Source organism: Caretta caretta, chromosome 18 (assembly GCF_965140235.1).
Source record: "Caretta caretta isolate rCarCar2 chromosome 18, rCarCar1.hap1, whole genome shotgun sequence".
NCBI lineage: Eukaryota > Metazoa > Chordata > Testudines > Cheloniidae > Caretta > Caretta caretta.
In genome coordinates this window covers 11954178-11981890 of record NC_134223.1, presented here as the reverse complement: position 1 = coordinate 11981890, position 27713 = coordinate 11954178, and the positions used below count along the sequence as shown (strand labels likewise).

Here is a 27713-nt window from a genome sequence, read left to right as displayed (position 1 = left end):
ACTCCCATGAATTCCTAGCCCTCTCACCCCACAGGGCAGAGGTGAGTGGAGGGAAGTCTCCCCCCAACCTCTTTTTTGGCCTAAGTCTGTGTTGATTTCAGCCGGTAGGCACTTGATATGAACAGATTAGCTGGGAGGGGCTAGAATGCTGTGTACGGCTGCAGGGGGGTGGAGGTACACAGGAGAAAAGATATTTAAGATGCTGAGAGATAGAGACTTCCAGAGTGCAGAGACTCCTACAGGAAAGGGCTGCAGAAGTCCCCTTTAGACTCCACCTTCACTGAGAGAGACGGGGAGAGAAACAGAGTTAGGGCACCAGCGTGCTGCAGCACTTTCTGTGTCCCTGCTGCGCTCACAGCCTCTGCAGTGGACTCAGACAGAGAACTCCAGAATTCTCACTGCAGAGAGGGAAAATGCCAGTGAAAGTCACTATGCAACTGGCATGGCTCTGTGTTATCACCTTGTCCTTGGCCATCTACCCAGCGTGGCTGCAGAAGCCTCCCAAGAGGAAAACGACCAACGGGAACACCCAGCTCAAAATGATGGGCTGCTGCAATGAGATGAAAGAGCTCAAGCTGCAGATAGCCAATCTGAGCACCATGCTGGGGGCGCTGAGCAAGAAGCAGGAAGACGACTGGGTGAATGTGGTTATGCAGGTAATGAAGCTGGAAGGGAGCACCAAGCAGATGGAGACCCGGCTTATTGATGCCGAGAGCAAGTACTCCGAAATTAACAGCCAGATAGACATCATGCAGCTGCAGGCAGCCCAGATGGTCACACAAACCTCAGCTGGTAAGGATGGAGCCTCTAAGCTCCCAGATGCGCCTCTTAATGCAGAGCTTCAACTAACCACCAACTTTTAACCTATGTTAGCATGTCCCATTAACACAGCTGGCGACTGTGCCTACTGACTGCCAATCTACCCAGTGCGCTTCTGCAGACACAGCAGCGCAAAAAGATGCCAGGTTTATTTGGCCAGAAATCCACAGATCCAGTTATCAGTTTGATATCAGATCTGCTCTCTGTCAAGGGTTGGGGGAGCAGAACAGATCCTGCAATTGCAGCGGGATGGACTCATTTAATACATCTCTCCCGCCAGTCCCAATCTGAACAGGCAGGCAGTCAGTTTGTGTGGGAAAGCCTCTGGCAATAATATGCCCATGTCATCCAGAACACTGGTAGGGGATTAGGGGTTAGTTAAACAACTGGAGACACTTTTAACCACCCCTGCAGATGCAATACCATCTTTATGCCTGTCTGAGCCGGAAGCAAATAAAAAAAAAAAAGACATCTTTTGAATAATAATTCTCAGAAATCCAAGGTTGTAGATTATGCAAAATCCCCGATATAACACATTTCAATGGCTTAAAATTTTCCCTCCTTCCCTGGTATAGCGACGCAGGAAAGTTTCACAGCACATTTGCTTTGGATATCCTGAGGAAAGTCTACTCCAAAGGGAGACCATTCCAACAAGGCTAAACTTCCCTATAAAGACGGCTATTGCCTGGGGTGATCGTATGTGCTAAACACTTTCATTCTGGGTCTGTTTTGCAACGGGAAAAAAAAAAAAAATCTTAAACCATCAGTGTTTACTAAGTTCTGCTTAAGGAAAAGGTTTAACGTCGTTCGTTTGGAAACACTGCTCACTATTTATATTGTCTTAAATAAACGGAAAGGTTTTACCGTAATGAGTCTCATCAGGGGTATAGTAACGCCGCAATGTGATTCTGTAAAATAAAGCAGCACACAGAGAAAGCCAGCCAAGTAGGGACTTGAGCAGCCAGATGCAGGGAATTCATGTCACCAGGTGAAAGTCATTCACCCTGCAATATACTGAAAAAACTGTCAGGAGGGATAAAAATCCTTACCCCGGCTAGCTTCTCTCCCCTCCCATAAAAGCAGCTGTGTACACCACCTGCCCTCAATCAGCTCCTATCCAGAGAGGAAGGGGGGCTGGCAAGACTGAGATTCAATTGAGCTAAATGCCACCCCTCCGCCCCCATCGCAAACCGTGATACAGAAACTATTGTGCAATGTGTTTTATTCACAAACTTAGCTAATCTGCCCCATCACATGGTCAGAGCAGGCAGCTGGCCTGGCCATTCTGTCAGATAGGGACCTGTGTATGAAGGGGCAACGAATGTACACGCTCATTCCCCAGCATGGAACTTTTATTCACACACTGGTAATTTTAATGGAAAATAGAAATGGCTGTGAAGGCTGGAGCTTTGTGTACTACAGTAAGAGGTTAGGAGACTATGAAGGTAACAGGCAATGGATACTGTTTTGATTCTGCTAGTTACACATACAAGCCATTAGTTTCCTGTACAGCACAGCATCTCTGTCCTTTACGCTTAGCTCTTTCCTCCCCAGATCCATAATAGAGCTTTTCAGAGCTCCCCATTTTAGTCTCCCTCACCCTACCATCATCTGGGCCCCGAGGCTGTGGCCACCACACAAGGGCTTCAGGCACAAGGAGCCCCCCCGATTCACTTCGGAGCAGGCCAGAGGGGTCGCTATTGAGCGCCTGACACTTCCTCCCTCTCAGAAGTGCTGCTTTCAAAGTACCCCCACTGCCTGATGGTTGGGAGAAGAAAAAGGCAAGACTGCAAGCTGTAAAGTGTGACCGCTGCCCCCCAGAGCCAAGCACAAAGCCACTTCCTTGTATATTTTATAACCAAGACAGAGATGACTAAATTACATTCAGCATTCTTTCCGGTGTGCTAGAATTAATACCGTACCTAGCCCTATACATGGGGCTTTGCAATTTGCTTCAAGGCCTCATAACCACCCATCCAACACCAGCCTGACCATCTCTCTCATTTTTAACAAGTGCAGTCTCATTTCATGGGCTTTCGAGTTCCTATGAGGAGTATTTTCTGTTTGGGGGCTGAAGACAAAAGGCTTAGCAATCCCACAGAAAGCACCTCACGTCCCAACGCTGCCACCTCTCTGTCTCACATGCAAACCTGACCAGCACCAATACTGAGGCCATACAGCTCATCGATAGGTGAGCTGAGCTGTTCCATGCACACATCACACCCCAGGCAGATTCTTCTCCACTCTTTCGCAATTCACTGGAGATGCAACAAAATGGCCCCTTTGAACGTTTATCTCAAGAACTGCGTTAAAGCCTTTGAGGACACACATCCGCAGTAGGTGGTCCTTCTCCTGTTCAGCATCTTACTTCCTGTGTTTGATTCAAGCAGATGCTGTCTATGACTGCTCATCTCTTTACAAGAAGAATTACAGAATCTCCGGGGTTTACAAGCTGCCACCTGATGAATTCTTGGGGAGCCCCGACCTAGAGGTGAGGATGCCATGCATACAAAGTGCACGCCTTTGGTTCTAACAGAGCTTCTTCAATACTGTACATTCTGAAAACACTTATACTGAAGTCCAGTTTTTATAGTGTTGGAGGGAGGGAGATGGCATATTACATTTAAAGTCCCTACAGGATCTTATATTGTAGGGATGGAGAGGGTATATTAGAGAGAAAGGTTCAGAGCAAATCAGTTTTTCGGGCCTCTTTGAACAGGCCAACAAACTCCCTTGACAGATGGGGTTTGGTGCAGAGAGTGTCCTGCCCCGCTTCGTGATCTTGTATACAGTGAAATTGGAAGTGGGACCCTGTAACCCTTGTGACTGGTTAGCACTGCATCCTCTCTTGCTCCAGGTGCACTGCGACATGGAGACAGACGGTGGTGGCTGGACCATCATCCAGAGGCGCAAAGTTGGCCTGATCTCTTTCAACAGAGATTGGAAACAATACAAGGAAGGATTTGGCAACATCCGGGGAGATTTCTGGCTAGGGAATGAAAATATCTATCGGCTCTCCAGACGCCCGACCATGCTGCGAGTAGAGCTGGAGGTAATTCACAGGTTCTCACTTCCAGCAGTAAAAGCTTCTAGTGCACAGTGGTTCTTTGATAGAAAGTGCAATCTCCTAACAGCAATGGAGGGCTATAGGATTCGCATATTTAGATTAGAGAGACTAATGCGAGAGAGACCCGACACAACAGAAGCATATTCCCCAGTGTTTACTATTGGTGTAATAGAACCTTCATGGGGCTACAGATTGGATCTTGGGTGAGCCACAGACTCTAAAGGATTCTCAGATGAATTTTGCCCATCACTGAGGTGAACAAGGGTCATAGCCCAGGGCACAGGGATTATGCTGCTGACCATTTTATAGGGATGTCCAACTACAGATTGGAGGGACTCAAGCTCACTCCTTTGGGCAGGAGTGCTCCTGAGACGGCACATGGGGCGGAAGGAGTGCTTTGCATTAACCAACAGCAACTTCTCCTGTCTATTAATGGCTGGTGAGTTAGTAATCAGGCCAGGTCATGGCTGGAAGAATGGCAGCTGTAAGTATAGGGCCTTGGGAGATGGGCATGGGGTAAATTGACAAAACGGTGGTTTGTGGGGCTTCCATAGAATCTAAACTCCACTCCCTGAGGGAGGAAAAACCAACTTGAGTTAGCCCACATTTAAGATAAGGCTGTTGGATAGAAGGGAAGCGTATCAGATTTCTGCATATAGAACTTAATGTCAATGCAGACCACCTAGCAAACATGATGCCTTGGTAATTCACCAGCCTGCTATGCTAAGTGAAAATTTGTTTATTCCAGTTTGCCTTAGTCGAGTTCCTGCAGTCTAGTCTGTAGTCTCCATTTTAAAAGAGAAATTATCGTTGAAAACTCAGCTAACATTCCTGTCCGGAGAAGAGGCATGCATCCCAGGTAAACACAGCTGCCAAAGTCTGCCTAGCACCCTTTTTTTAAAAACAATCTGTTTCCTCTTCACCCCTCTAATCCCCTGTGGCAGGACTGGGAAGGCAACATCCGCTACGCACAATATAACCACTTCACCCTGAGCAATGAGTTGAATAGCTACCGCCTTTTCCTGGGGAACTACACCGGCAACACAGGGCACGACTCCCTAAGGTACCACAACAACACAGCCTTCAGCACCAAGGACAAGGACAACGACAAGTGCGTGGATCACTGTGCCAAGTTCCGTAAAGGTAAGGCGCAGATTCCTCCTCTACAAGTGTTTGAATGAACCACGCTATGCAACATATGGATGGCGTCATGGTTACAGAGTGAGACTAATCAATTGTTTTAAGTTGTTAACATTCTGATGGCAGATCAGTGAACTGATGACTGTTTCTGGAATATGCATATGTCAGTTACCTGGCCAATTGGAGAATTGAAATGGGATCTACTCAGAGCCACAATGTGTGTTATAGACATTAGTGGTCCCATTGCACTTTCCACAGGAATCAGGGTTTGCCCTGGTGTTTTTGGCCAATACTTGATCTACCTACACAGTTACGTGTACTGTGCATCAATTATCTGCTTGGCTATCCCAGAGGTGGGTGAAATTATCCCTGTGTATTTTTTATATTCAGTTACAGATGGAAGGTACTAAATAAATGTAAGATTATATCTAAAATATGGGCTGCAGTGACTTGTAGAATTATTTTTATCTGGAGGTTCATGCGCCTTGAGCTCTACTCCATTCATGTTGTAATGAGAGTCTCTAGATGGAATATTCTATTCAGCTTTTTATATTGTGCTCATCACCAAGGTAACCGAGTGCTTTTGAACTCACTGCAACTCACTCTTTTATTTTAAATGTCTTAATACAGCCCCAATATGTAGAGGGATGAGCTTCACCTCTGTAGGCTGTATGGTGAAGCAATTTATAGCCCCTAAGGGAAACGTTTCTGAATTCAGCTGTTATACTTTACTGTTGCCTCAGTTGCAAAGTAAACCCTCAGACAAATTGCATTCAGATGCATACCAGAGCCAACCAGCTAAGAACACTGAACAGTGTCCTCTGCTGACCTTTTGTTTTCAAAAAGGGAGAGAGGGAAGAAATGGAGAGGAAACTTTCAAAGGTGCATCAAGTGCCTCAGATAAGAATTTTAACAAAGAGACACTGGGCTTATTTGGCTACATCACCTTGGTGATTTGCCCTGTTCACTGCATGTCTGAATTCTTCAAAGAAGGGCTCACCAGTCAGTGTGTCTTGAATTTAGCTCCTTTCCCAATGTAATGAGAGCTGCCAAGGGCACAGGCTCCCAGAATGAATTCCGCACCTGGCCCCTCTCCCACTCCTTCCCTGCAGAGGGACAATTGTTCACATCATGAACACAGAATACCAGCATGAACTAAATGGTGGACAAAGGCTTTCTCTGTTTGTTTCCTGCAAGGTGGATACTGGTACAACTGCTGCACAGACTCCAACCTGAATGGGGTTTACTACCGCAAAGGGGAAAATACCAAAAACACGGATGGAATCACCTGGTATGGCTGGCACGGCTCAACCTACTCCCTGAAAAGAGTCGAGATGAAGATCCGGCCAGAGGATTTCAAACCCTAGGGGGAACCAACACTCAATTGTAAAGCTACGGTGACGCTGCTGCCCTGAGGGGAAACAGCCTGGAATCTCAAAACCAGCCACTGAAATGGTTTACTTCATCTAGAAAGTGTGCGAATGCAAGGGCTATATACTCTGACTATGCATCACACATTAGTTCTGAGGCAGACATGGGGGAGAGGAAAGGCACCAACATTACCATGGCTCAGCCCAGTTCTGTTCTCTTGAGGCACTCTCTCCTCAGCAGGATTCACGCTATGTTAGAATAGGCACATCCTGCAGTAGCAGCATCTTCAGGAAGGATATGCTGTGGTTACACTAGTACCGGGACTTACAGTGCCTTATTGATTGACCAGTTAGAGTTTAGGACAAATGCAGCTTTTACCCTCCTTTTTGCCATCTCTGTAGCGTTTAGATTCATTGAGGGTGAATACAAATCTTGCCAAGGAAGATAGTTTCTATTAAGACCCAAGAAACAGAGGGAAGGGGCTTTTATTTCAGACCCTTCAAACAACGTAGAAATAGCCACAATGAGATGTTCCTCCAGTGCATGTTAATTGCCCCATTCTCCCCATACAGGAAAAGCTAGGTTGAAGCTTTAGGCAATTGCATGTTGCACCGGCTCTTTCCTGAAGTCTCATCACCACCTTCTGGCCACTAGTCACAGGAAAACACCCATGCAAGACTATACTCCCAGGAAGAGTGCTTTCTGGGAAAGACCTCAAGTCCCATCTGCTCTAGGCTATGTGGAGGTAGGAGATCTAGAAAGCTAGAAAGCACATGAGGGACTGGGATGCAACTCTCTGAGTTGCAATGAACTGATTTTCAACTTTACTAGTGTTCCTCTTGGAACACAGAAGGGCCATTTTGTGCCACCTCATCATACTATCAGCTAGACCAGGAGCGAACAGGGAGCAAACATAGCCAGAAGCTTTTTAACATTGACACTGTAGTCCAAAACACAAGGGAGGGGGGAGGGGAAGGGTCTTTTAATGTTTAATTGGAAAAACGCATGTTAATGGAAGTGCTAATAAACAAGGGATCAAATAATAGAGATTATGTGTGGCTCTAACACAGCAAAGGATCCTGGAGAATATTATGCACTAAGAGAAGCAATCTCGAGTGGTTTGTGTTGTCACTGGGACTCAAGTTATATTTAAAAGCTTTACTCCATCGAATCTCTATTTTATGATGCTTGATCCTGCACCTCCAGATGCTTTTAACTTTCTGTTTTTCCTTAAAGAGAAGCCAGATGTGGGAAATATTTAACACTCTGCTTTATGGTTTACAAGCATAGGATTATTCACCTTGGATCAGACCGCTAGTCCATGAAGAACACAGTATTGCCACTAGCTTTGACCAGTATTCGATGCTTTAGAGAAAGGCAAAATACACCAGAAGAGGCACCTAGTAAAGTTTACAGCGCTGCCCACATGTCAGGGGTGGGGTGGGAGAGAAGGAGCACATTATTCCTTTCATTACGGTATTGAATTACAGTGCGGGGGAAGGATAGCTCAGTGGTTTGAGCATTGGCCTGCTAAACCCAGGGTTGTGAGTTCAATCCTTGAGGGGGCCATTTAGGGAACTGGGGCAAAAATTGGGGATTGGTCCTGCTTTCAGCAGGGGGTTAGGCTAGATGACCTCCTGAGGTCCCTTCCAACCCTGATATTCTATGATTCTATGAAAGTTCAAAGGAATGCATCTGGGAGCAGAGCTCTAAGGGAAGCCAGAGAATCCTCAAGTGCCAAGGGAAATTAGAAATGTACAAAACCCCTCACTTGCTGGTGGGATGCCATACCCGGGAATTTCCAGGTGTGTTTTTGTAGGGTTATTTTTTTGTAAGCACTGCCTAAAAGTTCCACATTGAAAATCAGCACATTCCATTTGCTTACCTAAGAGTGTCTTGAAAAAGATGGTTAAAAAAGGGCAGCCACACCATTGCTTGAATATGTAGAAAAAGATGGTTATAGTTAATATATCTATTTTTATTCACTTTAAAAAAACAGAGCTTGAGCCTAATTTAAAATTTTCTGTTTTATGCGGAACAGGAGATAAAGGTTTCCTGGGAAATGCCTTATATATGTTGACTATTCATACTGCACATTGGAACAGCATTGTATACAAATATGCAGTCTGTGTAATGGATTTTTTTTATACCAAATTTTCCATATCTGTAATAGACTCTCATTTTTAAACCTGTTTTCTTCAAGTCTTGCTCTTTAACTTGCTGTTTGATACAAACACTCTTACAGACAGAGGGATTAAGGTCAGGAAAGGGGAACTGAAGTTCTGAAACATCCTAGGGGATGCAAGAGAGGCGAAGGGATGAAAGCAGATTGCAGAGAGGGCAAAAATAGCCCAGCATGATGCACAGAAGCAAATATCTGTAAGGTAAACAAAGGTGAAAGCATAAATCTAAAAGCAAGCATCTTCAGAGAGCTTAAAATTCCACCGTATAAAGACCAAAACAACTTGTTCAAGAGGCTGTGCCCTTCCTCACGCCACAGAGAACTTCATACATTGATTGAAGAGAGGGGGGGGGGGTATATACCAATTCAATGGGAAACATTCCTCCTAGTCCAAGCCAATGTGGAATTCTAACATACACAACTCAAAGCTACAGATTCCTTGCTATCCTTTATCCTTGTGATGACAGTAGCATTCACAATGTGCTATATATTGCTTGCCCATATAGGAAAACAGTAAGTTCCTTTAAATGAATAATTGTTTAATAGCATATTGCAGACTTGTACCCTTCTGTCCCACTGAAAGCTCTACAACAATCCATTTCCCTCATCTCCCCACCCTTGAGTGATCTCTTGAAGGCAGATTTAACAGAGTTCAGTAAGAAACCTGCTCATGCTTGTGTCCTTGTCTCTGATTCTCCCCAGGGAATAAAAGAGCTCAGCTCCTTGTTTCCGACAATGATCTGAACACGGTTGCAAAGGCAGATACTGCTCTTCACGAGTGCCGGAGCCTTTAAACCCAAGACTCTAGTTGTTAGGACGCAGCCTCAGCACAAAGAATAGGAACCAAGTGAATAAAATTAGTTATCGATTTCAGTGAGGCAGGCAGGGAAGGAACTAGCATTCACTGATTAACAAAGAGTTATGTATCCCCAGGGAAAGATCCTTTCACAGGAATGTCCACATCTCACATTGAAATGATTGTTTGGCTGGCTCGGAGCAGTATACTTGACAAGTTCAGTAATCTGAAACTCTCAACAGCTGAATCAAGCTCTACACAAGCTAGGAAGGAAAAATATGGAAGCTAATAGAGAGAAGGACGTGCTGCTAAGTTGTGACTCAAATCCTGGCCATTCTCTGGGAAGTAACTTACAGTAGAACACACGGCCAGGTGTACACAGCAGGTAGGGAGGCTGGAAGGCTCGCTGTCCCACTACTTCACAATTGGGAACAGAAGGCTGGTGCAAATGGTTTTGCATTATGCTCTTATTCTACTTTGCCTTCCATTTTGCAGCAAGGCAACAAAACCTTCAGTTTGCAGCTCGAGCCCGGAGAGTTGCTGCATCGCTCTGCCCACCCCAATCTTGACTTTAGCAAATCTTGTTTCTTGACTTTAGCAAAGCTTTTGACACGGTCTCCCACAGTATTCTTGTCAGCAAGTTAAGGAAGTATGGGCTGGATGAATGCACTACAAGGTGGGTAGAAAGCTGGCTAGATTGTCGGGCTCAACGGGTAGTTATCAATGGCTCCATGTCTAGTTGGCAGCCGGTATCAAGTGGAGTGCCCCAAGGGTCGGTCCTGGGGCCGGTTTTGTTCAATATCTTCATAAATGATCTGGAGGATGGTGTGGATTGCACTCTCAGCAAATTTGCGGATGATACTAAACTGGGAGGAGTGGTAGATACGCTGGAGGGGAGGGATAGGATACAGAAGGACCTAGACAAATTGGAGGATTGGGCCAAAAGAAATCTGATGAGGTTCAATAAGGATAAGTGCAGGGTCCTGCACTTAGGATGGAAGAACCCAATGCACAGCTACAGACTAGGGACCGAATGGCTAGGCAGCAGTTCTGCGGAAAAGGACCTAGGGGTGACAGTGGACGAGAAGCTGGATATGAGTCAGCAGTGTGCCCTTGTTGCCAAGAAGGCCAATGGCATTTTGGGATGTATAAGTAGGGGCATAGCGAGCAGATCGAGGGACGTGATCGTTCCCCTCTATTCGACATTGGTGAGGCCTCATCTGGAGTACTGTGTCCAGTTTTGGGCCCCACACTTCAAGAAGGATGTGGATAAATTGGAGAGAGTCCAGCGAAGGGCAACAAAAATGATTAGGGGTCTGGAACACATGAGTTATGAGGAGAGGCTGAGGGAGCTGGGATTGTTTAGCCGGCAGAAGAGAAGAATGAGGGGGGATTTGATAGCTGCTTTCAACTACCTGAAAGGGGGTTCCAAAGAGGATGGCTCTAGATTGTTCTCAATGGTATCAGATGACAGAACGAGGAGTAATGGTCTCAAGCTGCAGTGGGGGAGGTTTAGATTGGATATTAGGAAAAACTTTTTCACTAAGAGGGTGGTGAAACACTGGAATGCGTTACCTAGGGAGGTGGTAGAATCTCCTTCCTTAGAGGTTTTTAAGGTCAGGCTTGACAAAGCCCTGGCTGGGATGATTTAACTGGGAATTGGTCCTGCTTCGAGCAGGGGGTTGGACTAGATGACCTTCTGGGGTCCCTTCCAACCCTTATATTCTATGATTCTATGATCTGCCACAAGAGCATTTTCCACCTGGAGGGCAAGAGCCAGGATGTTCACCCCAAAGCTGCACCTCCAAGCCTTGTCCAACTCTGGTTATTTCTTCACCAAAAGAGCCTTGACTCCTGAAATATTTAGGAAGTCTTCACCCTCCCACTCCCAAAGCATCACTCAAGGCACTGGACAGAGGGTTCAAATATAATGAACATGTAGAACAGACATATTAGAAGGCCAAGCAAAGTCACATTAACAAACAAACAAGGAGTGGGGTCTGAATGCAGGAGAAGACACCGATCACGCTAACATCTCTAAGAGTGGAGAGGGATAAACTGAGTGGACATGCAAGGGGAACTCTTTGCTGCTTCAGGAATGGTTCTGAAAGGCAAAAAGAAGCTGGAGTTTTTAGGTGACCTCCTCTTGGATGTGCCATGATCACCACTGCAGAGCAAGATGGCCACAATGCCTGCAAACCGGGTGTTGCAATGGCATCGACCAATTTGCATTTGAAAGAATTTGCACCAGCTTTTCACCTGTCCCTCTTTTCCCTTACACCTCTACCAGAGCCTGATAGAGACATCTCCAGATATTCACCACTATAGTACAGCTATTTCTTCCATCCTCATCACAAAGGGCCTGCCATTGGCACCTCACCAAACCCTGCTCAAGAGCCATAAATGCTCAAATAAATTGGTTAGTCTCTACGGTGCCACAAGTCCTCCTTTTCTTTTTGTGAATACAGACGAACACGGCTGCTACTCTGAAACCTGAAATAAATCCCTAGGTGTTTTATAACCCCCTACAGTTACAGTGCCTTTGAGCCTGAATGCTCCCAAAGTACTTCACAAGCTAGAGTCAAACAGCGCTGCAGAAACACAGCCATCTGTGGAAGGTGGCACCAACCAGTGGACAGCACATGGCACAGCAATTTTCTGGGAGGTGAGAACAGACAGATTTTGGCCTCCAAGTTATACCTCTTACAACCAGTGCCATGGACTTTTAATATTCCTGCAGTGCAGACAAGAGGTCTGCTTGCAAGATCCTGTTTAAGAGACTCTCCCTCTTCCCAACCCACATTAACTTATCCCCCTCACAAGGTAGATGGACCAAGCTAACCCATCCAGGATCTGAAGCTGTGATTTCAAGGAGTTTCGATTTCAAGCAAGATAGGTCGATCCCTGATCCAGCCTCTTTGGTTATAGAGCCAGGACACGTGCTACAGCAGGCATGGTGGTACACGGGGGAAGAAGTGGTGCTTATTTGGGGAATTCCAGACATCTCCCCTCTGTATTTATCTAGGGCCCTGCAACTTCAGTTTCAATCTTAAAAAAAAAAAAGCCATGTTTAACCATGTCAGGACTTTCAGACAGCTCTGGAGGGTGTGCCCTGAGAGTGAACAACACTTCATCTGGCCTCTCTGTACCAGTCCTCCGGAGTCAGCCTGTAGAGTCCTAATGGAGAGAGATGTGCCCATGCTATGAGAATGGAAATCACAGACAGTCAAGGCTGCCCATTGCCGGGCCTTCCTGCTACAGCAATAAAAGCTGCAGCCTCTCTGGTTTTGTCACTAGCATTTTAGACGTTTCATTTCTGACAGTTTTCAAGCTGACAATTTGTTGCCAGCTGGCAACGACCGAACTGCAGCCAGTACAAAGCTGGAACCAGAACAGAGAGGGCCAAAAGATTGCACCCCACCCCAATTCCAGCACATAAAGCAAGCCAGGTAGTTATAAATTAGACAACCGATCCTAGGCATAATGGCTAAAATCTACTGAAAAATAAGTCAATCATGAGACACTAATAGGACCTTGGGGAATAAAAGCATTTGACAATATTACCTAGAAATTATTGCTGTCTGGGCGGATATGAAATGAGAAAAATCAGGGAGGTGCTTCCTAGAGCTGTGCATTCTCAAGACAACACTTCAAAGGTAGCCTGGCCCTGCCAAGCTAACATAGTTTAGCCAGAGCTCTCATGAAATTTTACTAGCCTAGACACAAAATCTTTTCTGCCACCCATGTGATATGATATTTTATTTGCCCATCCAAAAAACAGAAGTTATTTGTGCTGGACAAGCAGAATTTTGAAAAGCTGAGCCAAGCCCAGCTCTGAACCTTTCCAGGCAGTGAACAGAAATGCAGCCCTGCACAGCTGAGCACACCCCCTGGGGCTGCAGCCTGAAACTGCCCTTTGCAGCCAAAGAGTCAAAAGCCTTAGTAATATTTTTGCTCAATATAATCTAATTCCCCAGTTCAAATCCAACCCAAGTCAGCTATAAACAAAAGCTCCTGGTTCCCAGTCCTCTGCTCACCATGAGAGTACGCATCTCTTTAATAGGCCATCTGTGTTGGCCTCGCATTCGGTTAACTTTACCGCAGCATTTCCTAAATGTAGGACACAAAATACCACAGGAAGGTCAAGTACTACAGCAGAGTAAAGGTGACTGATAAATTCCCTTTTCATTGGCTGCCTCTAAAACAGCAGAACAAGGGTCATAAATCATGTTTTTTTAAAGTAATGCAGCCGTGGCAGATTTCCCCCCCCCCGCCCTCCACTAACGAACATGTGCTCTGGAAAATTCCTCACCAACGAACAGTTTAAACAGTACCTCTAATTATTCAAGCTTAAGAGTGCAGAAGAAAAATTCAGCAGGGTATGGGTATTACATGTTCTGTTACAATAGCAGCTTTGGGTGAGATATGAACAAAACCAGCAAGTCTGTAGAAAACTTTGGCAAGATCTGTGGAATTTATATTGTACTTGACCTCAGGCATTTCAACAGCAGATGGTATTTTAAGATGCAAGGAGGGTCAATTACAAAGATATTTATTACCTTGTTATACTGAATTGTCTTTTGCGGCTACAACCAGGCCAAGTTATACAGAAAATGTGCTCATCCCAAACACAACACTACTGGAGTCCATGCAGTTCATTAATGGATATGGCCATTTACTTTCCTCCTAATCTGTCTTTTCAAAAACACGAGCAAAGGTATCATGTCCCCGTATAAAGAATATTCTATTAACTGTTTGCAAACACAGCAACATTATTTATGTGGAGCCTTTCTTTCAAGTGAATGGGAGGTTTGGGTAAAGCAGGTACATCTAGTCTAGAGAGAAACTTTTGCATCACGGCATTTTGATGCTTCCACCGTGATGACGCTGCCGTGGCATGTTCCCCCAGAGTGACCCTTACATCATCACAAAACAACAGGATGTCACACATGGACTCCACAAGCTAGGCTTGCAGGGCATGATCCTGTAAAACCAAAGGTGCAGCAACATTACTCCAGCCACACTGCAAAATGCAGTGCTTGGTTATTCCAGTAGGACAATCACAAATGAAATTGTTAATGTTGGCACTTAAGTAACAATAGTAAGACCACAAAAGGTACCATCCATTGTGATGCCTGGATGAACTGGTGGGAATTCAGACTTTTCTGTGGCATATTTCACTTTGACTGGCTGCAAACTTGCACAACAGCACTTGATTTCATGATCAAAACCCTTCAGAATCAGAAGGGTTGAAAATCCCTTGTTGTGGGGGAGGTGGAGTGGGGGAGACACATCATAATTCCTGCCTTTTCCTTAAACCCAGTAATTCCTGCCATCTCACTGATAAACACCAATTTAGCACAATTTGAAATACTCAGCTACAACAATAGATACAAATAAAGGCCAAGTTCATTTCCCAAAAGCTTTCTGCTCAGCTGCTGAGCTTCAGGTTCACTGACTGTGTTTCCTTTAAGGTGCAGAAACACTTTTCATCTAAGATTCAGCCACTCCCTGGGGACTCGACCTAACCAGGGAACATCAAAGGACTCTGACTGATCTGCTTCTGTAACTGTGTCCTGCAAAACTTCAGCAGATTACAGCTCATTGAGAGAGGGAAATAAGCAACTCCAGGATGCTGGCTCACACCAGAATTTTTACTGCACAGAAAGAGAAATGAACTTGACAGGTGTGAGTGTGCACAGTCTGCAAGCTACAAATGCCCCCTTGAAAGCAAACAATCTGTGAATCTACACATCAGACCCCACGGCTGACACTCTGGATCACCAAAGGGCTTTTTTTTGCTGCCTGAGAGCGGAGTGGGTCTACTGTAAATGACAACAGCGGGCAGGAGAAATTTGATGGAAGTCAGGCACAACCAGAACTGATGAGAGTCACGCTACCTGATAAGAGACTCCAGAATAGCTGGGGTAGGGCCCTTCTGAAACTCCAGCTCTTTGTAGTGCAGGGCCTTAGCATAGGCACGGCATTTGGCAGCTCGTTCCCCCAACAGGACAATTCCATTATCATCTCTTAATGGCAACGGACCCTGGAGAGGAACAGGTCAGAATCAGAAATCAAGTGGGTGTGCAGGAGAGGAGGACAGCATGTAAGGATAACCACCCCCGCCCCACAACAAGGGGTTCTCTTTTACCTTGTCACTGTGCTCCATGAATTCTGCCAGGTTCAGCAGGGTCTGAGTCACCTCTGCAATATCCTGAGAAGTGAGGGCCAACTCAATGCTTCGGATCAGCTCATCCTGTTGGTCTTCATTCAGCTCAGACCAGCAGGAAACGAAGGCAGCATTGAAGAGATCTCTGAGGATGGAGGGAAAACAGGATTAGAGGTAGGAATTAACCATTAACTGTAAAACCAACTTCTGTTCTCCTGCTGTGGGCTGAGCTCCTGTGTTCTGCTATGCGGAAGCCAACATGACGACAAAACTGAGGTCCTGGCCACTTGTGGTCACTGAAGATGCCCTGGCTTTTTTTAAATAAGAGATTTTAACCCTGCCAAATTCCAAACACAGATAACTGCACTATGCCTCTTTCGATTCCCTTTGAAGTTTGATAGATACGGAATTCTTCACTGCCTTTCCTAAGTCATTGTGTAGTACTGCCAGGCACTAAATATCTACTCTGTTCCACCCCAGATGTAATGACATTTCAGTACTACACTCAGTGATTTCCGTACTGTATATAGGCTGAGCGATCTGTCTGTAATGCACCTTCAGAACCATGTGGGTGAGAGATACTGTACAAATATAAGGTCATTTGGGAACAGGATTTCAGTCTAACACTTAGAACACAGCTCTTCAGTTCAAATCCCAGCTCTGGCAGTTTCTTTCTGTGGCCTTGGACAAGTCACCTCTTCCTCAGTCTCCCTTCACAGGAGGGAGTTAGGATGCTCATATGTGCTCTGGAGATATATTTGGAGACAATTATTATTATGAGTGGACCAGAATATTTTAAGTAATTTTACTTTTGTCTTTAGATGAGGAGTGAAAATGAGGATGGAGTCCTTTCTAGTCCAGCAGATTGAGCCTCAGGCCATGGCCCAACAAGAGGTTTTACCAACCCTTTGCACCATCCTAGGATAGAGTTCCACATAAAACTGGCTCTCCAATATGAGGCTTATCACTTGCTGCCTCAGCATTCTGCCTGCTGCTGAAACTATTTCAGAGGTTCTGTAGAGAACCAAAGTATTTCTTGGATCATTATGAAGCTTAACAGCTAGAAGAATCTTGCTGAGGTACTAGAAATCAGAAACCAGACTCACAAGAGAACAGATGATTAAAGCACTGACAAATGCAACCTCAGCCTTCTTTCTGTAGTTGATTCTAAGTGCGGTTATGTGGGGACACACTACAAGAACATATTAAACCTTAAATAAAAGACTAAAATGCATAACTGGGGAGGCTCGTGCTTTCACTGTCTTAGTACCCTTCCCACAATTAGCTGCTTTATTCATTTTTAATGCAGAGAAAATAGGATATAAAATAAATATAAATAAGTTTATCTTGAAATTCCTGGTATTATCTATATTAAATATTACCTTACATTTACACAGTGCCTTTCAGCACAAAGGTTTCCAACCTGCTTTACGAACCACATGTAGAAAAGTCATTGCAGTTATCACTGGGGGTGGAGGACAGTAACCTGGCAGCCAGCTACTACGCAGCCTGCTGCACAACAGTGAGGGGTGGGAGGTTTTTGGCCAAGCGGAGGGATTCCTGATCTTTGAAAAAGCATGACAGGATGTTTGACACAGAACCTCTGCCTTGAAGATCTAACTCAAGAGGCTCACACACAAGTTGCAGAGAATTTACTTTACCTACCTGAGTGGGACAAAGGGCTGAATAAATGCAGCCAGGATTAAAACATGTGGTTGCAAGGAGTCTTGTTATTCCAAACACTATGCTTAGACCTCAGAACCACAAGAGATCTTAATGGCTTAAGCACTGGCTTTGAAACACTTTATTTTCCTTCTGTGCAGAGTCCTGCAATTCATGCTGGTATGCACAGGAATGAGAAATTCTTGTGTTTATTTCTTCAGCACAAAATACCCAACAAGATTAAATTTAAAAAATAAAATCTTTTAAAGCAATATGATTATAGTGGACTGGAATAGCAGGGGTGTGTCTATCCTTTCTGCTCTGAATACTGTATCTGGGCTCCAGCCTGAACTAGTGAGGCAGGGAGAATGTCCCTTAGTATTTTTACTGGACATGTATTGACATCACGAAGTTATCCCATAGGCTGTGCTCACTACAGAATGGAACTGGGGCATAGCAGGGGTTGCTGCAGGGAGGATTAAGTGCACGGGCAGAGCTCTGTGTGCACATGGGGTGGGGGGGAAGATGGGGGCACTCTGGGAGTGGGGCTAGAATAGCAGGGAAATACAAAAGGACAGACCTGAGATGCATTTGCAGAGCTGTAAAGGACACTTGCACAACATTTGCCCACACAGCAAGCCCCAAACTTTTGCCATGCTATCAGCCTTTCCATTACATGCGTGCTACGATTCACTTCTATCACAAAAGCAAAACTAGAAACGAGTGGCACTCTTGTGACAACAGTATCAGGTTCCCGCCCAGTGAAGTGACAATTATGTGCCACAGGGAAGAGACGAACGGGCGGCTGCTCACGAAAACCAAGTCGCCCTAGACCTACTGGTTACAATGCTATTAAATCACAGCAGTTTATTCCACCTTACCTGAGATGTTGGGCTCTACAAACTATTTTCTACTTTCCTGTTTTTCCAGCTTCACTTTTATTTTCCTTCTATTATTCTGGAAAGAGCAGCAGGCAGAATCATATTGAAAATTCTCCTCCCACTCAAGATCGCCCCTTGAGGAGCTGCCAGTCAGGAATGCCAACCATTTTATTCCCCTTCCCCCAGCAATAGGCAATTCTATGTAAAATTCAGCCGCTTTTATGTGAGTTTCCATTCCCTCACCATTTATTTGGCTTGTGCCTGCTGCTGCAAGCATATTAAGGAGAGGCAGGAAATACAGAATGACTGTACCTGGCCATAGGGTTATAGGCCTGAGCCAAGGCCCAGCAAGAGCGCAGGGATGGCGAAGAGGAATCTTTCAGTAACTCCAAGCTCAATCGCCGCAGCCATTCCAACCAGTCATCTTTGGAGACTCTTCTTGCTGCTCCCCAGGCCTGAAACACAAAGCAAGACAGCTCAGCTGCTGAGTGCGGTGCCAGGACGTGAGCCCGAAGTAGAGGATAAGAGGCTTCAGCAAGAGAGGTTTCTACTCCATAGCTCTACATCTCATCTGGTACGATCTGTTCTTCCATTCCCTGCTGGGATTCTCCTTCCACAGGGCCATTTGCAACAATCCAGCCTCACTTCTAAGCAACCCACCCAAAGCATGTTCCCATCGCTCATGATAAATGTTTAACAAGCAAGACCTGCAGCCATTCTCTCTCCTTTGCAAAACACACCCAATGTCACATGTCAATGTGAAGCATCAGCTCTGAAATACCTACTAGCGTGTGTCTAGAATTAGAACAGCAGGGTCAGCTTAGCCCCTCATCCTGCTGAGGAGAGGGAGTGCCACAAATACACCCTTTTGAATCTAGCCTCATGATCAAACACTGCTCACGTGACCAATCATAATTGTGCTATTGCCCTCCTAAGAGCAGCTGGAGAACACCCAGTGCAAACACCCAGAGGCTGGCCAAAGTGCTCCAATGCCTCCTGTTGGGAAGAGGTGCCAAGGATAAACACGACGATTAGTGGAGCGGTAGCCAGGAACTTGTCGTAAGTAAAACCCAGTTCCTTCATTGCACTTACTGCTTTAAGCAAAGGGCTACATATCAAAGTCATTATTGTCATTCTTGGCCAATACTTTCCTGCTATTTCCCTCTGAACCAGTCACTATTTATCTTTGGTCTAAATAGTCTCACATGTACAAATACCTAGACACGCGTCCATGCACAGAACTGGAAATCACCACAGGGAGTTCATTTGAACAAGACTAACTCTAACATGGAACAGAGAGCACTTTACACAGTTGCCTTTAATAATGGGCTATTCTGAAGGACAGTGAGGGTAGAAAAAAACATTACAATGGAGCTGAAGTAGTTAAATCCAGAAGTAAATGGTAGACCATTCCAAGGCTCACTCCTTAGAATCAAGGAGTCTTGTGAACACTTCAGAGACAGGGAAAGAGCCCTTAGTATTACTACAAGGCCCCTTTCAATCCAGCATCTGAACTGCTCGCAAGACATCCTCTAAAACCAAGAGAGAACCTCAAAGTTGCTTATAAGCTTAGACTTCTAAAGGAAGCCCCCTGACACCAGACAAGTCTACTCTTGTGGCTGACAGCTGGCAATGGAAGAGAGCCCTGAAAATGTTCAGATGCTCCAGACATAACTCTTTGATCAAGGAACCGACAGCCCCCGACCTTCTGCAGCAAGCTACTGTGGGAAATCCATAACTTACCTTCTGCAGATTGATGGTGCTGACGTGTAATTTCTTCATAGGCCCTGTTTCCACAGGGCCACTGGTCAGCATCTCTCCCTGGCTGCTTCTCAGCATTCGGTGCTGATAAATCAGGGGATCCTCCTCTTCATCAGCAAGGGTGTAGCCCTGCAATCAATGGCTCAGAATGAAGGCCAGGTGTGCCACTATTAAGACCTCCTTTAATGTGCACAGTCCTTCCCTCTCCATCTCTCCCCTCCCACTTTCTGCTCAAGGCTACCAGTCTGCGTGAAAGGAAACTCAAGAAGTTCCCAACTGTTAAGCTACATTTGGGGTAGGGGGATGATCTTTCAGAATAAAATATTATATCTTCGGCATCTGTAAGCTCAGGTCATCCCAATCCCATAAGCACTAGCTGCCAAGAAATCTTGGCTCCCAACACTCGAGGGTGGAGAAGCTAAACTCAGTCATATCGTTGTGAAATAATACACCACAAACCCAGCCTCTTTTCCCACTGTCTTCCAGTTGTCTCAGTGAGAGCTGCAGAAAGACATTGTGCTAGTGACAGAAGAGGACATAATAATGGAATTATGTTGAGAAATATGGAGCAGTTCCTGGCTTATGAACCATGGGACCTACTGTAGTAAACTGGGATTGGGCGGGAGAATCCTTCCTTGGTCCTAGGGTGGAAATGATGAAGAAGATACATGAGAGAGAAGGAAAGACACCAACTACTATGGTAGATCCCTCCTAGACATTTCAGAGACTTTTCTATGGGGAGCCCAAGTTTTACACGGCAGATAAGTTTTCCAGTTTCAGTCTCAAAATACCCAACTGTATTATGTCTGCTATACAGAACATGGAAACAGTTACTCTGCATGCAACAGCGAGAAGCCTATACGGTGTCTTCTGCTGCAGTAGCTTCAGTACAGAACCCACCTGAATCCAACTCTACACACAAGCCAGCTCAACACATGGCTGCATTCATACAAGCCAGCTCACCTTCACAATCCTGCAGATGAGAACATCATACCGCTGGTGATTTATTCGATGACGCACCAGGACCTTGTTCACCATTGGGATAAAAATCTGGTACTATATGGGAGAAGGAGTCAAAAGCCAGTTAGTCAGTCTCACCAAGACTAAAATATACCCACTGATTTCATCTTCAATTCATTGAGCAGCTAGAAGCAGAATCTGAAAGAGCTTGATTTGAAAAACACATGCTACCAAAAGCTATTGGTGGGGCAGGAAGGGGAGACACTGTAAGGGGCAAACCCACCGCAATACACAATTGTTGACTGGAAAGACTGCAAAACTGGGCATTGTCTCTCTAAAATCGAGGTTGACTACATGTTAAACTCTCCCATTTTAAAGCCATGAAAGAAATTCCCTCCTCTCTGGGAGCTGTCACACTTAAAAAGGAAATTACCTTCTTCCCTAGCTGGAAGACCAGAGAGGACAATGTATCCATGGCAGTTGGCCGTAGCTCAGGGCTTAGATCTAGGGTCCGCACGATGGGGTGAATAATCCGTGAAGCATAATCAGTGAAATCCAGGGATTCTGTCAGGCGGTCCACAGTCTCCAAAGCAGCTCTGAAACCAGAGCAGAAAGAGGGGAGGACTGTTTCATTGATGGCACAGGATAGGAGGAGAAGGCTGATTATAAAGATACAACTGATCTATGTACATATGTCTCAGCCATCAGCAACAATAGAAATAGACATGGCAGTTTAGTGAGCTTTTGGTGACAACACTTGCAAGACTGCTTGAATATGGCAACGACTTAGACAATGGCAGGTGAAAGCTAGGATTTATCAGTGCATCTGAGAAACAGAGCACTAGCACTGAGGCAGTCAACTAAATAAAGTAACAAGTACTACGTGCATCTGATTATCGAAAACCTAGCCTGTAGAGGGACGAATCAGCAATCTGTGCCATGTAGGACCACAGCAGCTACTGAGGAACACAGATGAATGGAGGCAGAGTGGAGGAGAGAGGACAGAGTTGGCAGATACTTACTTGCGAGCCACCAGTGGGACGTCTGGGGCATCAAACAGCTTTACAATGGGAGGTAGTAACAAATGCAGGTAGTCATCCAAGTTAGCTCCAAACAGCTGGATCGCATTCAACAGCTGGAGGGAAAGATGATCCAATACCACCCAGCTTAATAAAGTCATGAAACAGCAACATTTTAAAGTAACCCTATCTCCAGTTAGAAGCTGCTCTGGCACAGAGCATTCACCTGAGCATTGACTGAACCACTTTATCCCATGCTATTACTGCAGTAGGGCTATTCCACCCCTCCTGCTTCAGTGTAGCCAGACGTGGTGCCCATGGGACTATGCTCCTGGACAGGCAGTACCCAACATGTCACCTCACAGGCTGGATCACTCACCTTGACAGAGACGTTGCGTCCTGGGCTACTGTCATGCATGAAGACCCGCAACATGTGAGGAATGAGCTGAGGCAGATAGAGCTTGAACTCGCCCCCAAGAGCCACCACAATTTGCTCAATAAGTAGGATAATTGTGCTCTGTATAGAATTGTTCATGACCCAGAAGTCCTGGAGGAGAAAGATAAAAAAGGTTCTCTATAGCTGAGCTGCATTCAGTACGGGACCAGGAGACAGCATAAGGCTAATGCTAGATACAGTGAAACTTGCAGAGAGAATTTCTCCTCCATTAGGCAACCCCCTGATTTAAGCAACTTAATAAAAAACAAAACACCCAAGCCACCTATTTAACACTGCTTATTACACCAGCTTTAGGGCAACAGGCGAATCATTGGTTACAATCACAATGCTCCAGCTTCCATCCCACACTGTTCAGCAGTAGTTGGCAAAGCCCAGGCTCAATCCTACCAAAGAAGAGGATGGCACGTACCCTCCACTGGAGTAACACCTCTGAGGCTGGATTAGAAGAAGAAACTATTATTGTAATATTAAGTGAGATTTTATTAATCAATATTTTTCTCCATTCATTAATAATTTCCCTGCCTTTCACAGCTGCAAAGGTTCGTTAATCTCCCCGATCTCTCTTTCTAGGTGGATAGGTACATTGTGACTGTGATATTCCCTCAAGAATGACCCCACCTGCTCAATAAAGGAAAGCAGAATTAACCACCTTCCAGGATACTGGGGTTCAGGCTAAGGGTTGTACTCACTCTCATAAGGGTGACAATTTCATCCATATAGGGTCGAATATGGCTCCTCACAAAAGACACCAACATTCCTAGCTGCTGGAACAGGAACTGAAAGGAAGAGACAGATAAGTGCTCAATGCTGCTGTCCAAATGCCCTCGCAAATCAGGGCAAATCTGATTTCAAAGGCTAATCGCAAGCACCTTTAAAAACTAAACAACATGCACATCTATGAATGCTGGAAGTCTGGGGCCAAATTCTCTCTCTCAGCCTCAACCCAGAGTTGGTATTTTTATCCACTGCTGTGAGTATTTAAAACTTTGGATACGCATGCACCAAAGGGATTCTACGCACGCAAATTGATTAGGTGTTTAAACAACAGACTCACAAGTCTGAACCCAGAGTCTGAAATATCACATCGCTTCATACATTCAGATCTGGAGGCTGCTTCTGAAAATGTAGCCCCAATCTCTTGCCCCTGACTACTGGCCAAACTCACCCACATTTTAAGATACTTTGCTCTATATTCTCTCCCTCTCCCCACAGAGGCATATTGGTGGAATATTACAGGACAGATTGTAGTACTTGCCAGGTTAACAGTTCATTAGAAAGATGGCTAATTGTATCCTGGGAGTATTGTGACCTAGACCATTCTACGGTACATTTGCTGTGTCTGGTTCATAATTCACTTTGATCAAGCAAAACAAAATCATGCGCAACTATCCACTGTAACGATTTTACTTTTGAGTTTGGTGTGAAATAACGTAACAATTTGGGTGAGCACCCCTGGTCCACAAATGCTTATTTAAAACCAAAACAAAAAAACCAATAACATTTGTATCATTTTCTATTACGTTTCACAACGTAAAACTTGTGGCGTAGATTGTAATTGGTGTTCGTAGCAAATACAGGTCAATGTGCTCCAAATCACAAGTGGAGCTCAGAAGAACAGATTATGGGGTTTAATGAAAATCAGGTAAGTGGACAAGGGATAAAAACCAGCCTCTTTGGCTAGGGCAACACATACATGTTTACTGAAAAATAACCCAGAGGTGTTGTAGAGTTGCAAGAGGATGTTTACATACAGTGCAGGGAACTGCCTTGTTTGTGCTTTGTACCCACCTCAGCTCTTCTCCCCAGTACACTTTCACCATCTTCTTTTACCTGAAAATTTTTAAAGAGAGTGTGCAAAACTGCAGAGCTTTCAAGCAAGTTAGGTCAGTCATGTCTAGGCACTCGGCAACCCCAGAGCGCTAGGGTTTTTCATTCCAATCTGAGCAGTAATTCAGTCTGGTAGAGGACTGCCAGTGGTGACTGTGGTTCTGTAGCAGGAATGGGGGTAATTCTGTTGCTCCCATCCCACATGTAAAACACAGTTCCAGTATCTCATGCAAGTTCCCCATTACATACACTCTTGAGGAGGAGCCAGCCATTTTAGGTCAGATACAGCTGAGGCCCATTCTTCTGATTCAATTTTACATTTAAGTGAAAATTGCTAGTTAAATGAGAAAGAAGTGAGGTGCTGTGGAATCACTGTCCACTCAGCTGTGAATGTCAACTGACTGCAGCAAGTCAAATTCCCTGCACAGGAGGATGAAAGCACACCGCTTTGCTAGAGGTTTAAGACGCTACATGCAACATGTAAAGACACACTGTGCAGCAGGGCATAAAACTGCAGAGGCCACTGAAAGCTGTGGGACTTGCACAGGATGGCTTAAGAAAGAAGCAGAACTGAGAGCTGGCCATTTTTGGGGGGGTGGTGGAATGTTTGGTAGCAGATGTTTCAATGGAGAGGGAGAATGTTCTGATCAATGCCCAGAGGAGAGAGAAAGCAAAGCTGGTAGCTCACTTTCGCAGCATGCTTGGCAGCAACACTCAGTGCAGGAGCACCCAAAGCCAGTCGCATTCTCTTTACAATGGATTCTTGTTTTGGGAAGGGGGAGCAAATTCCTAGCACTCACCTCTCGGATGGCACCATCACAAACCCGAATTACATTGAGAAACGTTGGCATGACCTGGGGCAGGAACTGCACACACTTCAGCCCGAGGGATTTGAAAATAAAGGTGATGGCTTGGACGACCATAGTGTGATGGTGGGACAAGGACTGGTCTCGGAAGATTCTCATCAGGGCTACCATGGAGACAGCAGGGTAGAACTCATCCAGAGGGAGGTTTCCCATGTTCACTAACATCTCACTGGTGCTGTAATCAGCTGGGAAAAGGTAAGGAAGAGTCACTTACATGTGTACACACAATACACACCAATGCTGCACTTCAGACACAGCTGGCTAATGGGGGGGAAAAGAGGAATTTACATTAACAACATGCTCAGAGGAGATGACCAGTCCGTGGGAACTTAAACCAAAGCCCTGAGACCCTGAAAGTTGTATTCCTAAATTTAGAGGACAGAAAAAAACTTGGCTGCATGGATATCTCAATTTTTGCACCAAAAGAATAAGAGAAGGGGAGGGGCATCTTTAAGACATTGCGCCCCAACCTGCCCACTGCACTTGCTTCTTTGCTGAGACTCTGTTTATAGAAAGAGCCCAGAAGCTTTCAGGGTAGGAATAGGTGGAATAGGAGAGGTATGATCTCCAGAGTATTGGCCCCTACAGAGACTGGACACTTCTTCCATGCATGGGGTAATGTTGCTAAACAGTCAGAGGGGAACCCAGGCAATGGTATTGCAGACGTGCTACTGAGGAAGACAGAACGGTATAGCAACACCGACTTGGCTCACTGCAGAAGAAATTCCCAGGATTCTGTCAGGTCACCAGGATTTATGGAGTTGGGTAGAGGCACAGCTCCAAGATTAACAGTCCCCTCTCTCCAAAATTTCTTCTGTCACAAGAGCTTGGGGGAAACAGGTGAAATGAGCAGAGTTTTCCTGCTCCCCTCCCATGCTCTTTGTGCAGGAGAGGGGAGTCTGCCCCCAGAAAACTAAAAGCTATCACTAACCATACAGCTTTAACACTCGTGGTTCTGGCTTAGCTACTGGTCATCCTTCTCAGCTGCAGTTCTTCAACACAACAACAAGAGCTAAGACTAGTGTCTCAACAATAACACGATCTGCCCTTTGATTGCTCGTTACACCACTGCTCGTCCCTGCTTGCCCTTTGATTGCTCGTTCCACCTAAGAGGAAAATTCATGATCCCACTCTGCTTTTGTAAAAAAATGAAGGGACAACTCTGCCATTTTGGCCAACGTTCCTCTCCTAGGGACACACTTACTCATGCCCAAAGGTGTGAGTGCGCCAGAGCCTAGCACATGTCTCCTAAGACGTTTGCCTCCATGGCTGGATGCACTGCAGTGACTGACCGTCTGACTTTGTAAATCACTTTTAAATAGCTGGAGCATGACAGACACTGGCTCTCACATCCCATTTATATAATATTCTGCAATACAAACCTCTCCTGGGAATAAGCTACATTTGATTGATTGCCTCTTCCTCTCTCTCTTTAAAGATGAAACATTCCCTTCCTTCTTTTCCCATCTAATCAGGTATTTAAAATATGGTAAGCAGTATGCTAATTTGTAGCTATCGGGTAAAATTTTCTCAAGTGCCTCAGTCCCATTTTCAAATGTGGCATTAACATTCAGAGGGATTTAGGCTCATAAGTCATTTGGGACTTGTCTACACTTGGAAATTTACCAAGATAACTATTCTGGAATATGAGCGTATCCACACAGAGTTACTCTGGAATAAGTACTCTGGTAAATTTCCAAGTGTAGACAAACCCTAAGGGCCTTTTGAAAATTTACTCAAACGTCTGTATCACCATATATCGCTCTACTACAAAGAAACCACATTCCGTTTGCACTCTCATCCCTCTCTGTTTGTATTAGTATTTGGAAACGAATTTAAATGGTATTTTTTATTCCATACCTAGACTTCATTCACACTAGTGGAAATCCAGCAGAGCACCACTGAATTCTTTGGATTTCATAAAAGAAAACCTTGCCAATGGCTGAGTGGACATGTCAATAGAACTATTTCCATCCCGGGTGTTTATTTTTTACCTGTAACTTAATGTAAAGTCAGTTATAGTGAATTTCACATCTGGAGATGCTCATAATCTGGCTACTTATTTTTGTTCTGTTCTCTTATTTTGTTTATAGTGAAATTAACAAATCAGTTTCACAGCTGAACCCAGGGAGCTTTTTACTGCCTTACAAGATGCTATATTGAAAGTGCTTAGAAATCTATTTGAATTCAGGGACAGTTTATCACGCTCCATCTGGTATTATATTTTTTATTGTAACAGTTGAAAGTGCCAATAAAAATTCCTACTAAAACCAAAGTACTGTGACGCCAGTTTGATGGTTTCATTTAAGCAAACACCTGGCAAACAGCTGCCTGTCTATGTCCCCGCACCATCGCCAAGCAATTCAGGATAATTGCTCTCTGTTCAGGAAATGGGTACACAACATGGGTAACTGCAGACAGGGAGCGAGGGACGTGGGCAGAACTTTGTGCTGAAGCAACCACATGAACTTCTACTTACGTTAGCACCAAAATTCAATGATAAAAGTAAGGGGGTAAAACTACTGATATCCTCAGTTGTAGGAGTTTGACATACTCCATGGACACCTACTTGGAAAGTGTTTTGGTTAGATGGTTTCAGCGTTTTACTTTGATTGCAAGCTCCGCAGGGCAGAGGGCTGTGTAATTTGTCTGTCAGACACCATGCACCCCCAGGGAGTTACAGAAATAAAGGCCTAAAGCACTGAACTGTGCAATGGACAGTAAAGCCTGTGCTCC

General features: G+C 45.0%; 2 protein-coding genes across 8 annotated transcripts in view; one reads left to right on the top strand and one right to left on the bottom strand.

Annotated features, from left to right (window-relative positions):
- Window positions 1-27713, bottom strand: part of MTOR (mechanistic target of rapamycin kinase) — a 106622-nt gene that overhangs the window by 63076 nt on the left and 15833 nt on the right. For 4 of the 6 annotated variants that reach the window (XM_048824937.2, XM_075121090.1, XM_075121089.1 and 1 more), the window contains 11 exons: window positions 24912-25162; window positions 24073-24114; window positions 22974-23060; window positions 22207-22374; window positions 21831-21943; window positions 21242-21404; window positions 20812-20904; window positions 19831-19977; window positions 18400-18542; window positions 15527-15689; window positions 15276-15421 (listed from right to left, as the gene is read on the bottom strand). In XM_048824937.2, the coding sequence (XP_048680894.1) occupies window positions 15276-15421; window positions 15527-15689; window positions 18400-18542; window positions 19831-19977; window positions 20812-20904; window positions 21242-21404; window positions 21831-21943; window positions 22207-22374; window positions 22974-23060; window positions 24073-24114; window positions 24912-25162 (1516 nt within the window). The remainder of the gene's footprint in view (window positions 1-15275; window positions 15422-15526; window positions 15690-18399; window positions 18543-19830; window positions 19978-20811; window positions 20905-21241; window positions 21405-21830; window positions 21944-22206; window positions 22375-22973; window positions 23061-24072; window positions 24115-24911; window positions 25163-27713) is intronic. The other 2 variants (XM_075121088.1, XM_075121091.1) reach the window with 1 other exon arrangement.
- On the top strand, window positions 20-8585 carry ANGPTL7 (angiopoietin like 7). Of its 2 annotated transcripts, none has more exons than XM_048824950.2 (5): window positions 20-792; window positions 3207-3310; window positions 3677-3871; window positions 4831-5029; window positions 6224-8585. In XM_048824950.2, the coding sequence occupies exons 1-5, from the start codon at window positions 414-416 to the stop codon at window positions 6391-6393; spliced, it is 1047 nt and encodes a 348-aa protein (XP_048680907.1). In that variant the 5' UTR covers window positions 20-413; the 3' UTR covers window positions 6394-8585. The 2 variants fall into 2 exon arrangements, with proteins under 2 accessions (XP_048680907.1, XP_048680908.1); XM_048824951.2 differs by having other exon boundaries at window positions 22-792; window positions 3210-3310.